General features: G+C 32.9%; 2 protein-coding genes across 3 annotated transcripts; both read left to right on the forward strand.

Annotated features, from left to right (window-relative positions):
- Nucleotides 1-1616: 1616 nt before the first annotated feature.
- Nucleotides 1617-5035, forward strand: LOC130805905 (uncharacterized). The gene is made up of 6 exons (XM_057670740.1): nt 1617-1776; nt 1875-1901; nt 1993-2055; nt 4417-4495; nt 4587-4632; nt 4754-5035. Exons 1-6 carry the CDS (start codon nt 1735-1737, stop codon nt 4761-4763), a joined length of 267 nt encoding a protein of 88 aa, XP_057526723.1. The 5' UTR covers nt 1617-1734; the 3' UTR covers nt 4764-5035.
- Nucleotides 5036-13521: 8486 nt separating this feature from the next.
- Nucleotides 13522-15268, forward strand: LOC130806516 (uncharacterized). Of its 2 annotated transcripts, XM_057671638.1 has the most exons (2): nt 13522-14133; nt 14356-15268. In XM_057671638.1, the coding sequence occupies exons 1-2, from the start codon at nt 14091-14093 to the stop codon at nt 14559-14561; spliced, it is 249 nt and encodes an 82-aa protein (XP_057527621.1). In that variant the 5' UTR covers nt 13522-14090; the 3' UTR covers nt 14562-15268. The 2 variants fall into 2 exon arrangements, with proteins under 2 accessions (XP_057527621.1, XP_057527620.1); XM_057671637.1 differs by having other exon boundaries at nt 13522-15268.
- Nucleotides 15269-16171: the final 903 nt, after the last annotated feature.

Below are 16171 nucleotides of genomic sequence, written 5' to 3' on the forward strand. Positions count from 1 at the left end.
TGATTTAGTTAGATTAAAATGTTACTTAAAAAAAGTGTCTAATAAGCCTCTTTGACCCAATAGTATTGACTTTTTATTATTTGTTAAGCCACACTTTAAAGGATATTTTTAGTAAAATTGTTTGTTACTTAAAAGGATATTATCTGTTAATCCACTTTGTTGAGGTTGAGATTGCGGTATACGTTAGTCACCTTAGTCCCATTTTGGCTCATCTTCCCTTTGAAGTGTGCTTATATTCCTCTTTGACTTAGTTTAGAGTAACAAATGACTTAATGCCCAAATTAGTGAGAGATATCTATTTATATACGAATATTAATTGATATTGTAGTACAAGAGGATCAAGAGTTGATGACTTGATGTAGTCGTTGAAAATTTTTTCTTTTATTTTTTTAAAAAATATATTCTCACTCTTAAAAAAGTGTTAATTTTTCTTAATATTGCCCCATATCCAATAAAAATAGTCGTTATTATCATCATCCTATTCAGTATATTCCGCTCATAGAAAACTAAGGCCAGGATCTGGGGAGGGAAAGACGGCGGCAACTCATACCTATAAAGGAGAGCGCGGCCAAAGGAGTCCCCCGGCTCGAGTAAGATAAAGAAACGTGATTTACAATTTTACATGAAACGGTTTTATGGTAAAATCGTCTTTATTATGCTGATCCATGTATATTTACGATATTAAAGTGATCATTTACAATTTTAAAGTGATCAATTAGAAAATTGAGCTAATTACGTGAGTCCGTGTCATGGTGAGACAATCTCATACAAGACTTGCTAATTTTTTATTTTTTTAATTTTTTTAATCAAATATGCTTATTTTGCACACTATGAGGAAAGACTGTCTCAGAGTGAGACAAAACACAAACGGGTTGATCCATTTTAATTTTTAGTGGTTTTTTTTGTTGTTTTTTGTGGTTGTGGTTGGAATCAATTTTGACATAAAAGTAGCCAATTTTACCCTTAAAGTGATCAATTTAACTTAAAGTATATAACCTTAAATGAATCAATGATTACCTTTAAAAGTCATCAATTTGACCTAATAGTGATCAATTATGACCTTTAAGCGACCAGTTTCAAGTATATAAACTTAGATGGATCAATTATGACCTTAGAACGAACAACTATAACTAAATAACTAATATTAAAGAGGTCCATCATAACTTTAAAGGGATCAATTATAATTTTAAAGTGTCAATTTTGACCTTCAAGTAATAAATTATAAACGACCAGTTATAACTTATCATTAAGGCATTATTTATGACTTAAAGGTATTAATTATGATCTTAAATTGATCAATTTAGTGATCATAAATTGTAGTAATTTTTTTTACAAAAATTAGAATTTTTTTAAGAAGTTAAAAATTAGGCATATTGGACTATTCTGGTATGACTTATGAGCGGTGTAGTGGTATGACTATTCTGGCATATTCATTATTTACTCAAATTTATATTTTATTTTTAATCAATAAGTTAAAATACAGTCAAATAAAATCTTATTTAATTCGTCTCAATATAATATTTATTAATATTTAATTTTTATAATTTTTAATTGTGTAGGTATGAAAGGTAATATTGTGTTGGCAAACTTGCCAAAACAAAATGGGACACTATATTGTTTGATCAACAAGCCGACTAATTGTATACAACAGACTGGTCTCCCGCAATCCGGAGGTTCGAACTTTGAAGCTAGGGTTTTAGCAGGAGAAACGATTCGAAGCAAGCAGCAGCGAAAATGGCGAGCACAAAAGTTCAGAGGATTATGACCCAACCAATTGTATACTCATCGCTTCTTTATTTCAATGGCAATGTTATTTTCCCCTATTTTTCTTCTCTTACGCTTTAACTCTTTTTTTCCTTGTTTACAATTTCTAGAACCTGATCTTCAGGTTTCTTCAAAGCGTAAGTCTCAATCTCAATGCTACATCAATTTGAATTATTCATGGCTTTATATTTCTTTTGATTTATTTTCTGTTTTCATTTTTTATTGCAGAAAGCTCGTATACAGATATGGCTTTTTGAGCAGAAGGATTTGCGGATTGAAGGCCGAATAATTGTAAGCTTTTTATTCATAGTCATCAAAATTTTCGAAGTCAATTAATTTTTTTCTTTCATGGAGAACATTCACTATGTTAAGTTCTAATTAGAGTTGTATTGTGTTGTTTGATGAGTGGTTTTATTGCAAACACAAATGCAAATGACTACGTACTTTTTGATTTTGATGAGAAGGTTTCCTGGACTAGATAGCGTAAAGTGATAAAGTATGATGTGTTTGGACGGAAGGTTATTAGCTTGTTACTGGCATAGGATTGTCAGGATACATTACATGTCCAAGGTGATTGTTTGCTTTGGACTTGTTGTGAAGTGTTCAGATTAGATCATGGACTTGGAAGTCATAGTGTGTTTATCTGTTGAACATATGTTCACAAAGTTTGATTATATTTGCAATTCGGTAAAGGTAGGTACAAGCCCAGGAGTTACTGTTGAAATGCTGTTAGTTTGTGTGAAATGATGAGCAGGAAAGCTAAATAAGTAAAAATGCTTGTAATTTTTTGTATTTTCAATTAACAAGCTCACTGCATAGTTGGTATTTGTTTTACCTTGGATATGCATTGCATGGAGATTTGAACTTTTTGTGTTGGTAGATTGGTGAGGACTTTGAATATATCAATTGGGTGATGTCGTTGCTTAAAAGGTTTGGCAATTGCGTGAAATGGGAGGTGCTCTTAAAGTCGTAGCCTTAGTTTTAAAGAGCATGAGGTGCATCGAGGCCCTAAAAGGCCCTTAGAGCCTAGTTTGTATGCGAGGTGCACATTTTCACTAAAGCTTAAAAATCGATTTTAAAACATATATAATACTTCAAACATCTTCATATTCATATTTTAGTATTAACAAGCTTGAAAACATTTATTGTTCTTGCAATAACAGTACTTTAGCACAAAAGTATTGTAAGGAGAATAAGAAGAATTCCAAAAGTTATTTTCTTCTTCGAATGCCTTTTGTTTCTTCTTAAAAAAACAGCGGTTTTTCGAACTTCATATTCAAGTAAATTTGAGTTTCAAGATTTACTTCTTTTTCGAACAAAAAAACATTAGTTAATTATCGAACTCAACAAGGAGGCGTACCGGACGCACAAGGCTTGAAGCACATCGAGGTGCTCAAGGGGCACGCCTCTTGTAGTGGGCTTTGCCTCACCTAGTTGAGGCATTTTCAGCCGAGCCTGACCTCAAGGCGCAAAGCGAAGCAGGCTATTAAAAACTAAGGTCGTAGCTAGTTGTGTAGATCCTTTGGGTTGCTGAGGATGTTAGTCTTTTGTATGGAATAGAAGTAGGCTTTGATAAATGTAAATGGAAGTAGTTTAGGTTTTAATTCAAAAAGTATGCATGGAATAATGCACACATAAAAATCCAATTTGAAGTTTAGGCGAGACGCAGGGTTTGCTTGGGCCAAGATGTTGAATTCAAAAAATTATATAAATTACAATTTTTTAGTTGGAGCTTTTTGCCAGTAGGCACCATGGAGGGCTTGAAGCGCATGTCACGACTCTTGCACCATTTTGCGCTTTGCGCCACATACTTTTTACAACTAAGTTTAAGGTTGCTTTGGTTGTTATTTAGGTTGAAACTAAGCCTGAAGTAGAAGAGATGTAAATAATTTTGTTGGATTGATTTGGTTAATTTTTAGAATTATAAGGAAAACCTTTTTCAGAAGTTGTGCTAATTAGTTGCAACTTTCTAACCCTGAGCCCTGAGGGGGGTAGCCCAACTGGTTGAGTTCTGCGATTATATCCTTAAGGTGACGTGTTTGCGTCCTCAGGGCCACTGGAGGTTTTCCATGTCGTTAACTTCAGAGTCCATGGGAATAGTTGGAGCTTTTTATTGGTTAACACCTCATACGTTTGGGCACGTTGATCAATTTTTGGACTTTGGTTGGCTCGTTGGATGCAAAATACCGGAGATGACAACTTTGTTAGTAGAGTTTTAATTTGGTCAAGTTTAATGAGTTTGGTCTTGACTAGTTTTCTGTTTTGAAAGATTCTTGTATCAATGATTTACCATCTCAACTCAAAAGTGAGCCAACAATTTGAAAACATTTTGGGGACAAGTTGGATTATTGATTTATTTTGAGGTTGGTTTTATTGGCAACTCGGTGAAATAGTTTGGAAAAAACCTGTATTGAGGATATGCTCTTGAGTCTTCTACTTTTGTATCTTAAAGGCAATTGTCTAGTTGGTTGCTTGGACTCTTTTTTTGCTTTAAGTACACGTGTTGCATACTCAGAACTCACGTGGGTATGGCGCTTGCCACATAATGTTTTTCGTAAAAGCTATCTGTTTTTCACGTCTGATGTTTGTGTTTTGCGTTTTTCATTTTTTTCCGCTACTGTCCATCTTTATTATTATTTACGTCTTCTTTAGGGCTTTGATGAGTACATGAATTTGGTATTAGACGATGCTGAAGAGTTGAATGTTAAGAAGAAGACCAAAAAGTCACTTGGTAAATCTATCTGCTCAAGCACATTCCTTTGCTGTGTTCTACTTGTTGATTTTTATTGCAACTATAAATCATTGTATTACCTTTTTGATAGGGCGGATCCTTCTCAAAGGAGACAATATTACTCTGATGATGAATACGTAAGTGAAATCTGGTTTTCCTTTTGCTTGATTTTCATTGTCTCGTACTTTTGCTTCTTACCTTGTTGTCTTGTTATCCCTCCTGTATATTTTACTGCTTACAATTGTTATGTATGAGCAGGGCTAAATGAGGCCCAGGTGGATTATGTACCTGTCCTGCGGTCCTGGTATTATCGGTCTGTAAGCCGCTGCAAATTGTGCTCTTAAGTACTAGTTTCTTTCGGTAAATTTGCGGATTTATGTTGTATCAACTCCTCCCCCTCCGGGTTTAGTTAAATTGTAGGCTCATGACTTTTGAATTTTAGTTGTGTATTTTTTCTATTGGCAATATTCATCTTAGCTATGTTAGAATAGAGGATGCTGGATATCGGATATTTCGGATTGGATAATTTTTTTACCGTTCCTTTTCCTGGTACGAGTTTCCTTCATATTCCCCTGAGCTATACCTACAACAGAAGAATTTCTAAGCCCTTGTTTTGAACACTTTTACCAACATCAAACAGCCACCAACAAGCCCATCACGCTACCACTGCCTTCTTCAATCGCCAATCACCCAATCCAAACTCGCAATCACATAACCATCTCAACGATTGAATAACCATTCTTAACTAGGGATAACAAAAATTTATAGAAAGAGAAATGGAATCAAGGGAGGATGAACTCTTCCTTTTATAAATTGTGGCGTCAAAGATTGTTTTTGCCTTTTTGGCCTAGAATTTTGATGGCCGAATTTGATTTATAGAAAGAGATTTGGAATCGAGTGATGGTTATGATGACGAAGATGATCTTAAAATCAATGACGTCTTAGGATTTCTTGAATGCTTTTCTTTTGAACGCATAGAGTTTGGTGCTCTAGTTTTGATGCGTGCGAGAGGGACGAGAGCGAATCGATCTTTCTTTAAATTCTCTTTCTCAATCTGCGTCATCCATGACGAACCAAGGAACAGTCATCGAGTAACGATAACGATAACGAAGATGGTATAAAAGCGTTAAGAGAGTTTGGTGCTCTAGTTTTGATGCGTGCGAGAGGGACGAGAGCGAATCGATCTTTCTTTAAATTCTCTTTCTCAATCTGCGTCATCCATGACGAACCAAGGAACAGTCATCGAGTAACGATAACGATAACGAAGATGGTATAAAAGCGTTAAGAGAGTTTGGTGCTCTCGTTTTGATGCCGGGGTAAAACAGAGGAGAGGGAATTGATCCTTCTAAAATTCTCTTTCTCAATTTCTACCATACGTGACGATCCATTAACGCTCTATTATTTTAAGCTGTGACTGACTTACTTTTTCAATTTTTTGTCATTCTAATCTTCAATCTTTCTTTGTTTTCAAATGACTGTGATGAGATATGTTTCTAAAATAAGAATATCCATTTATGCTTCGAGTGAACATTATAAACAAAAGGAGAATTTCACGTGTTCATCCTATGTTTTTGGTTTTTTGATAAATATTTTTTTAAAATTTGCATGGTGATCCTGAGCGGTTAATTTTTTAATGTTGTAGATAAAATGTTAAGCTCTTAGTTAAATAAGTACTTAGTTTAACTAGATTTTGAAATATGTGGTCAATTAGGGTAATCACGACGTTATATTTTGAAAAAATGTCATTACATTGGGTAAAAATAGTTTTTCTATGGGCGGGATATATTAGGTATGATGATGATGACGTTGGGTAAAAATAGCGTAAAGTTGACCAAAAAACTTCTCTTTTGTCTACCACGTGAAAAAGTTGTAAGATCAAGGTTACCATGTTGACTAAAAAAAGTTTACCTATCACATAAAAAAAGCCGAAAATTTAGAGTTACTACATAGAATTTTTTATAAATATATAAAGCTTATATTGTTTTAATAGTTGAAACATTACTGAATAGTCTACAAAACTTTTTCATATTCAGATTCATTACACTTGATTAAGTTTAAGGTGAATATATAAGAGACCAAATGTTTTAAAAATCATGATTAGGCATGGCCACGGGGCGGGTTACCCGGAACCGAACCGGTCCCGAACCGCTTGGAACCGGAACCGGAACCGGAACCGTTTGCGACAGGTTCCGAACCGCCCCGAACCGCGAAACCGTGAAACCGCCGGAAAAAAGTCGCCGGAACCGTGAAACCGCCGGAAAAAACCGTCGTGAACCGGGCCAAAAAACCCGCGGGTTGGAACCGGAACCGGTCCGGGAGAACCGGTCCAACGGTTCCATGGAACCGGTTCTGGAACCGGAACCGGGACCGGTCCGGTTGAACCGGCTCAACGGTTCCATGGAACCGGAACCGGAACCGGAACCGGGACCGGTCCGGTTGAACCGGCCCACCGGTTCCATGGAACCGTTGAGCCAAACTAGCCGTTAGAGAGCCGTTAGAGAGCCGTTGGAATCCATCCTATAAATACTCATCACTTTCAATCATTTTCATTCACAACTCATCTCTTCTCCTACTCTCTCTACTTAATTCTTTAATTACGCAATTATTCTCTTAATTACATAATTAGTCTTCTAATTATTTCTTAATTTAGTTAGTTACATAATTAATCATTTATTTATTTCTTAATTCTATATTTCTATTTTTACTTCTATACTATCAATCATGTCTTCATTTTTGAAAAGAGCCACAAAAAAAGTTACTAAAGTGGCAAAATCATTAGGAGGTTCCAGTTCCTCCAAAAGAAAGGCCACTTCTACTCCGTCGGTATCAACAACACCCTCCATTAGTAATTATAATTATGAACCTAATTATCCGGAAGGGTACGACCCGGAGTTACATCAATATGCAGAAGAAGTGGAAAAAGATATACAAATTGAAGAAGAAGAAGAACAAGAAGAAGAACCAACGACCCCAATTGGGGTACATATATCTCGACAGTCATCAACAAGATCAGATGAAGAACAAGGAGAACAACAACAACAAAGACAAGCTCGTGGTAAACGAGTCAATTTCCAAACTATCGGTTAGTTTTATAATTTTATTCTTCAAATTAATTAAACTTTAAATTATTTATTTATTTAATTATAGTTTTATAATTTTAAATTATTTATTTAGATGAAGATGAACCAATAAGACAACCTTTTCCGGCAATGCCACCTTCTAGTGGTAGAGCTGTTTCACATGTGTGGTCGTATTTCACAAAAGAACCAACCGAGAATCCAGATATGTTCCTATGCACTTGTCAAATTTGTGAAAGTCAAGGAGTAAAGCCCTTAGTTTCATACAATTTCGCCAGAGGTAAATACTTTTTAAGTTTTTTATACATACATAATACATTCATACATTATATATTCATATTTTATAAACATTTATTTATTGTGTTTTGTGAATACGTGTTAGGTGGTGGAACGGGATCTTTTAACAAACATTTGGCAAAGAAGCATGGAATCACAAAAGAAACTCATGCATCAAGCGGCAGCGGGACCACAAGTGGAAGCCGACAGACACAATGGGACATTCCCAACACAGGTATGCCTTTTAGATATAATCGTAATGACATGATTGATGAATTTTCTAGGTATGTAATTTGCGATGAATTGCCTTTTAACCACGGTGAAAGTAGGGCATATGAGCGTCTCACTAGACAACAATTGCAACCACAATTTAGAGCAATCCCTAGGAACACTCTTAAAAGACGAACAATTAAATTATACGAATCAATGCGCTATGGCCTAGTTGAAATGTTTAAATCGTTTAATGGTAGGGTTAGCATAACAACTGACATATGGTCTGCTCCCCCACATTTAGAATCTTATATGTGTGTAACAGCACACTGGATAGATCGAAATTGGATTATTCAAAAAAGAATAATTGCTTTTGAGACTATGCCAGAAAGACACACCGGCGAAAACATAAAATATAGATTAATAGAGATATGTAGGGAATGGAACTTATTAGATAAAATATTTTGTTGTTCAACAGATAATGCAACCGCAAACATAAAATGTATAGAACTTTTATTTAACGAACCCGCCTTTAGTTTAATCCTTGGGGGTAGCTTATTACACATACGTTGTTGTGCGCACATAGTTAACTTATCTTGTCAAGTAGGTATAAAACAATTAAGTGAATTATTAGAACCAATTAGGGATATAGTAAAATGGCTTAGGATCGGAAAGATTAAAAGAAGATATAAACAATTATGTGACCAATACCAACTTAAAAAAGTGTATTGGTCATTAGATACTCCTACACGTTGGGGGTCAACGAACGATTTATTAAGAAAGGCGATTGCTTATCGCCCAGTAATAACACAACTATATAGTGAGTGTACAGATAGTTTCATAGCTGATGAAACTTGGGAATTAGCAATAGGTGTACATAACATATTAGAAGCGTATGACCACGCGACTAAGATTTTTTCTTATGTTTATGAACCGAACGTTCACTTAGTAATAAGTGAATGTATTACTATTTTTTATCACCTGCTTAAACATAGACAAGAAGATACTAACCCACAATTAAGGCCGATTCTTGCTGAAATGATGGAAAAATGGAAATCATATTTTACCGATTTTCCTTACATTTATGGAATCGCAACCATTTTGGACCCACGTTTTAAAACCGAGGTCCTAACCAAAGTAATAGGATTTTATTATCAAGCGTTAGATCGCCCGTCTTCCGATGTAGCTTATTATGTCGGAACATGTAAAAAATATTTAGCTGAACTGTATGAATTTTACGCTAGTGTATATAACCCGAAACGCGATATGTCTAGGCGTGCTAGCGTTTCGGCTCGTCCCTCTTTCTATAATTCAGTAATTGCTAACATAATGACGCAAGATGATAGTTTTGTAGGATCTTCTTCTTCCTCGACCACATTTTTAGAACTAGATAGTTATCTAAAACACCACTTTGAAATAGACCCAAGTGTCTATAATATTTTGGAGTGGTGGAAAGAAAAATCTTTTAAATTTCCCATTTTATCGAGAATTGCAAAGGATATCCTTGCAATTCCCGCGTCCACTATTGCGTCGGAGTCTGCTTTTAGTGCAGGTAGAAGAGTTCTGGATGAAAAGCGATCTCGTCTTGCTCCACATAGTATTCAAATATGTGTTTGCAAGAAAGATTGGGACCAAGCGGAGATACGAACACAAGGACTAAGGAACGATGATGATCAAGACGACGATGATGATCCATGGATGATGATGGATACAACTTCATCATCGTCAGGAGGAGAGTCAGCGGAAGCATCTAATCAATATCAACCACATGATGATGACGAAGACGAATAGGATCAATCCGACAAGCGACAACGATGAATCAACACTCAACAACTATAAATAAAAGGTATGACAAAGAACTACGTGGGCTTTGATTCCTTCGGGATACGTAGGCAGCTTAGTATTCATTTGGGTACTAGGTTCAAGTCCATTTTCTCCCTCTTTTTTTATTAATCATCTTTATCGACATTATCATTGATTCGTTTCTTATTAATTAATTTTTTTCCATTCATTTTAGTAAATATTTCAATAACGATGACAACTTGACATGCAATGAATTTCGCTAATAATCAAGTAATCATCAAAGGTACGTCCGCGATATTATAGTATTTTTTTATTATACAAAAATTTAAAGAAAAAATTAAAATGGAACCGATGGTCCGACCCGCCCGTCCCGTGAGTTGGAACCGCCGGAACCGCCTCATGAACCGCTAAGGAACCGTTTGGAACCGCCCGGAACCGGAACCGGAACCGGAACCGTTCGCGACAGGTTCCAAATGGAACCGGAACCGGGTGGAACCGGAACCGGATGGAACCGGAACGGAACCGGACCAACCCGGACCGTGGCCATGCCTAATCATGATCATGAAAATAGGACATTTTTTCAATGGAAAAAAAAAAGCAAAAAAGAAAAAGGTGACAAGATACAAAGATAAGCTTATCCAAATGAGAGATGGAGACATAGAAAGTGTGGACCAAACTTGACGTTTGAAGTTGATTTTTGCACAAAATATTTATGTACTATTAATATTAAGATCATTGAAATCAGTTGTAATTGCCCCTTGGAAATATTTTTTACTGACGGAGAATAAAGGTTACAATGCCAAGCCTTTTACGACCCGTTTGATAATCGATACTAAATGATAGTAACGAGAATGAAAAAATAGTGTAATTTGAAACATATCTTGACGATTTCAATAGTTATTATGTTTGTTCTTCTTTAATCATTTTATTTTCTTCACAAAATTCATTCTAATGCATTATCATTTAAAAAAGTAATATTAGCTTGTAAGAAAAAATTGTGAACAAAAAGTTTTTTATGATCAAAGTTTTATTATCATGTGAATGATATAATACATTTTATGAAAATTTATATTATAAGTCATTTTCATTACTATCTCTTAGTATTAACAATCAAATAGACCGTCAGTGATTTAGTTAGATTAAAATGTTACTTAAAAAAAGTGTCTAATAAGCCTCTTTGACCCAATAGTATTGACTTTCTATTATATGTTAAGCCACACTTTAAAGGATATTTTTGGTAAAATTGTTTGTCATTGTTTTTTAGGGAAAAAAGTGTGGCAAATATTCCGAAGATGATGGTTAAACTATCCATATCAACATTATGTTTTGCTTAAAAGTCATTTTTTATTTATTTTTTGACTGTTCTACCCACTGACAATATAAAAACTAAATATTAATAAAAAAAATTCTCCAAAAAATCATTTTTGAAACGAACTTTGATTTATAACTTATAACTGTTCAGATAGTTGGCGATTACTCTCAATTCTTATGATAAACAATCAAAAAACACTTTTATTATATTCATGGAAGTATATTTACAAAGTTTAAACATATATATAGCTTAATAGTTAAAAGATCAATGTAAATAAAAATCAAATTTTATATCAATTAAAATATGTATTAGGTTTTATCTAGCAAATATTGCATTTGCATCGATGTATGATGTAAAAAATAATTTTTAGATGAATTTTTCTAGCAAATCATTTGTGTCCTTCGACTTATAAGCGACATAACTAGGAGTAATTTAGAAATTTCTATATAATTTTTCGAGGTAATAAAATATAAAAAGTTAAAAATTACTCCATCCGTTCCTTAAAAACGCTCTTGTTTATCATTTAGAGATGTTCTATTTGTTGTTTTCATAAGAAATTAATCTATTTATATCACAAATTTTAGACAAAAATAATTCATCCTCATTTTAATATTTTTATAATGCTTATGGTCTTCGTTTATCTTCCACTAATTTCATTTTAACATTTATATTCCTTATGGTCTTCATATGTTTTCCACTAACTTTATAAAATTAGTTTTTATAAGTTGTGGTCTCCATATTTTTTCCACTAACTTTCTTTTAATGTTTTTTTTAAATGTTTATGGTCTCTACTTTTCTGCCATTAAATGCATTATTCAATTAAATAGTATATTCACAATTTAAAATGTTCTATTTCTCTTAATTTCCATGAACATTCATTATGGAAACTTCATTAGAAAACACAGGGAATGTAATTAATGTTTATATTGCAAAATTTCAAAATAACAAAAATATAAAAAAAGATGATTTTTTAATTATAAGGACAAGCTATAATAAAAATCATTTTAGTTGGTATTGATAGTCTTTTGTCTGATTAAATTTATAATTAAAAGTAATGTATTTTAAGAAAAAATATCATTATTAATAGCAAATTTAACTCAAGGGCGGTATTACTATGGGCAAGAACTAACAAGAAAGCTTATCTTGGAGTTGAAAACAACTAGCATGAGTAGAGACAGAAGTGTAAGCTTATGTAGCACAAGGACAAGTTAGGAGTAGATTCCCAACGGCCAACAATCTTAACAAGAAGCCAAAATAGCACATAGTCTTATCATCTCTATATAGAGTCGTGGTATTAGATTCCAATAGTTTAGTATATTTTATAGTATATATTTTTTATGATGAGATATCCTTGGCTATAACTTTCTATATTTTATTTAGGAAAATTTGTAAAGAAATATTTTATAAAATCAGTTTTTTATAAAAAAACACTTTTTAAAAACTTTTTTGTAAAAAAATACCTTTTAAGAGACTTTTTATTAAAAAAACACCTTAAATCAGTTTCCGGTGACTTTTGTCAACTTTCAGGCGTTGACTATGCCATTTGTCAACTTTCAGGCGTTGACTTTTGAGCTCAAATGGCATAGTCAACGCCGGAAAGTTGAGAAAAGTCATCGAAAACTGATTTATGGTGTTTTTTTAATAAAAAGTCTCTTAAAAGGTGTTTTTTTACAAAAAAAAATTTTTAAAGGTGTTTTTTTCACAAAAAACTGGTTTTATAAGATGTTTCTTTGTAAATTTTCCTTTTATTTAATATTAGGTATAATTTATTATTTTTTATTATTACTCGAATTTTAATCATAATTGTTATAGACGGAATAGATTGAATGTGATAATAATGATGATTTTATTAATCTCTATCATGGTAGTACTCATTACAAGTAGTTTTCTATAGTGGCATATTTAAATTAAAGTATTAATTTGCACCATTTGAAATATATATTTTAATAGTAAATTTAAGTATAAATATTTTATTTTTTATTTATTTAAAAGTTTAATTATAAAAGTTAATATTGTAAAATTACACAAGAGAATCAAAAAAAAAAAATTCATTTGTAATGTTCTTTTATGAATTAGTGACACATTAAAGTAAAACTTTGTGATGATGTAAAAAGTGAGATCTTATTAATTGAAGCTTAGATAATTCCTAATAAATAAGAAAAACTTAATCAAGTGAAGTATTAGATTATTACAGTTTAATACTCTATTACTCTTTATTTATGGAGATCTTTGATAAAATTATATGTTGATCGTTTTATATTTTTTCTACCCACAAATTTAAGTCAATGACAAAAGTCAATCAAAACAAATTTTATTTTGACTTAAAATTCAACATTTTAGCTAATTGAAAAGACATTTATCAATAATTTTAACCAACTAACAACTTATAAGTAAATAAAAAAACTTAACATGAAAGTCATTAAACTTAGAATAAACAAATGAAGTATTTGGATAATAATAATGGTATTTGGCCAATACCAACATCCCGAGTGTTTACTCTCCCATTCGCCATTGCCCCCCATATATTCAATGCACACATTACCATGATCTAATATCCATATCCATATCCATATCCATATCCAATATTAGATCCTAAATTAACTCCACTTTACTAAATTTTTCTTCTCTCACTTCACAGTTCACATGCCAAGTTTTCATCCATGGACCTTTATACAACTCTACTCAAAAACCTCTAGCATAATTCATCACTTCTACTCCTTTTTCAAAGAATCATGTCTTGTCTCAGTCGAGATATGCGATTTTTTCTAACAAGAATTTAGGTTCGATTCTCATTGCTCCTCTATAACTCTTTCTTTTCTCGACCTACCCTGTACCAGAAAAAACTCTATTACCCCAAATAGGTTTGCTTTTCCGAAGTCCCTTCCTTCAACCTACCCAGTAAATCGCATTTCAATTAATGGAGTCAAAATTGGAAATCTCATCATCATCATCATCATCAGGTTTCTTTATACTTTGTATCCTTCACTCCATGATAGCTCTAATATGTGGTTTTTCCATCATGTTTTGCCCATATGAAATATCATCATTTGGGCATGGATCCGAAACAGCTAGGAAGCTACTCGGGTTCGGGTTAAACCCACATGATCAACTATTGATTCAAATATCGGATTCCTTTGTTGGGTTATTGTTGTTTGTAATTGGGTTTTTGTTGTTCATGGTAGCTTTTATTAAAGATGAAGATTTTCAAAGCTTTTTTGCAAAAGGCTGTATTGTTCTTCACTTTGCAATGGGACTTTGGAGGGTTAAGTTTGAAAGAAGATTAGAAGATCTTGCTAATGATTGGCCAAGACAATTGGTTGGGGATTTTGTGTTGGCTCTTTCTTGGGTTTTCTTTCTTGTGTATTCTTGGAATGAAAAGTATGATTAGAATTTAGATCATGAGAAAGACTCATTGTATTTGGAAAAAATATTTCATATTCTCAATAATATAATACAGTAGGTTTTGGATGAGACGTCAATTTGGGCCAGCCCAATTCGCGAGTGTAACAACCTGGGCATTTTTTTATTTTTCGGGTATTTTTCAATTTTGATAAATGCCCAGAAAATTGAAATATTATTACACGCGCGCATTGGGCCGGCCCAAATTATGAGACCGTCTCGTCCAAGTTTGTGTGAATATAATATATTAGTTTTTTACAAATTTTCAAATGAGACGATCTCACGGTGAAAGCATATCTATTGGGTTAGCCCATGTACGCTTACACTCATAAAGTAATCACTTACAGTTTTAAAGTGACCACTTTTCATAGTTTTATACTGATTACTTATAACTTTAAAGTGATCGAGTATAATCTTAAAGTGATCAACTATAATGTTTGATATTAATTATGTATCCATGAGTACGACAATATGAGGCAAGTTTTATAGTGAAAAGGTGTTAATCTTGTACAAATACTTTATTTTACTTGTTTGGAACCTGTATATAGCACTCTAAATATCTTTGCTTAAATCTACTCTAAATAGAAGTATAATCTATACTATTTTGGGCATTAGAGCTCTCCCTATGTCTGCCTTTGTGTTTTGAGATTTTGCTTTGTACTACATTAGAGGAATGAAAAATACTAAAGTATTTTATTTCTTTTGTGTTAATTCAAAATTTTTATTACTTTTGTTAATTTTAGATGGTAGGTCACTTTCTCAATCAATTTAATTAAAAACTTAAGTCGGTAATTATGATATGAGAGACCTTTAAAATAAGTGTTATATTATATCATATGTTTATAGGAAAGCCCTTTGAGCTAAAAATATATATGCTGCATAGACTTTCAACATAATCAATCCTAAATAATTCAATGTTGGCTTCAATTGCGATATTTTTGATCATGTTAGAAATTATAAAATATATGTGGACAAACCAAAAAATAAAAAGGTAACTCACTTACAAGTTTACAAGGGGTTTATTGATGTATGTTAGTAATGGATATCCTCAGCGTAATTCTAAAACAAAATGAAAACATTAGACTTATGACACATATCTTAAACACCTACTATGTAAAACATAAACATCTACTTCAAATACCATAATCACCCGCTTTACATAATATATACACGTGTAGCAAGTGAGTTTTGTTTTTTTAATATTTTAGACCGCTTGTTAGAGGGCACTTAACTTCAAGTTGTCGATTTTGATTTTAAATTCTGGGCCAAAGCCCAAATATATGAAGAAAGGACTCGAAAATTTGAATTAGATAAGATTAATTAAAAAAAAAAGCATCAAACAAGAGCAAAATCAACTTATTTTCAAATGTAAGCGCCTAATTTACAAATCTGAGGTATGGGTCTGCTCGCACTTACTAACTACGAACAAAGGTTTGATTCAAAAAAAAGCCAAAGGATTGTTCGCACTTACTAACTGCGAACAAAGATGTTGACATTTTTTGACCAAATACCCTGTTCGCAGTTAGTAATTGCGAACAACATCGTGCCTAAATATAACAACATCTTTCGTCCTTTCCCATTTCAGTAAAAATTAAAAAG

Source organism: Amaranthus tricolor, chromosome 2 (genome assembly GCF_026212465.1).
Source record: "Amaranthus tricolor cultivar Red isolate AtriRed21 chromosome 2, ASM2621246v1, whole genome shotgun sequence".
In the NCBI taxonomy this organism is placed as follows: domain Eukaryota; kingdom Viridiplantae; phylum Streptophyta; class Magnoliopsida; order Caryophyllales; family Amaranthaceae; genus Amaranthus; species Amaranthus tricolor.

Excerpts from the sequence above, each read along its gene's own strand:
- LOC130806516 (XM_057671637.1), top strand. The coding sequence starts at position 14,091 with ATGGAGTCAAAATTGGAAATCTCATCATCATCATCATCATCAGGTTTC.
- LOC130805905 (XM_057670740.1), top strand. The coding sequence starts at position 1,735 with ATGGCGAGCACAAAAGTTCAGAGGATTATGACCCAACCAATT. Across the intron at positions 1,777-1,874 it reads GGATTATGACCCAACCAATT|AACCTGATCTTCAGGTTTCT; the intron begins GTATACTCATCG and ends TACAATTTCTAG. Across the intron at positions 4,496-4,586 it reads GAAGACCAAAAAGTCACTTG|GGCGGATCCTTCTCAAAGGA; the intron begins GTAAATCTATCT and ends CCTTTTTGATAG.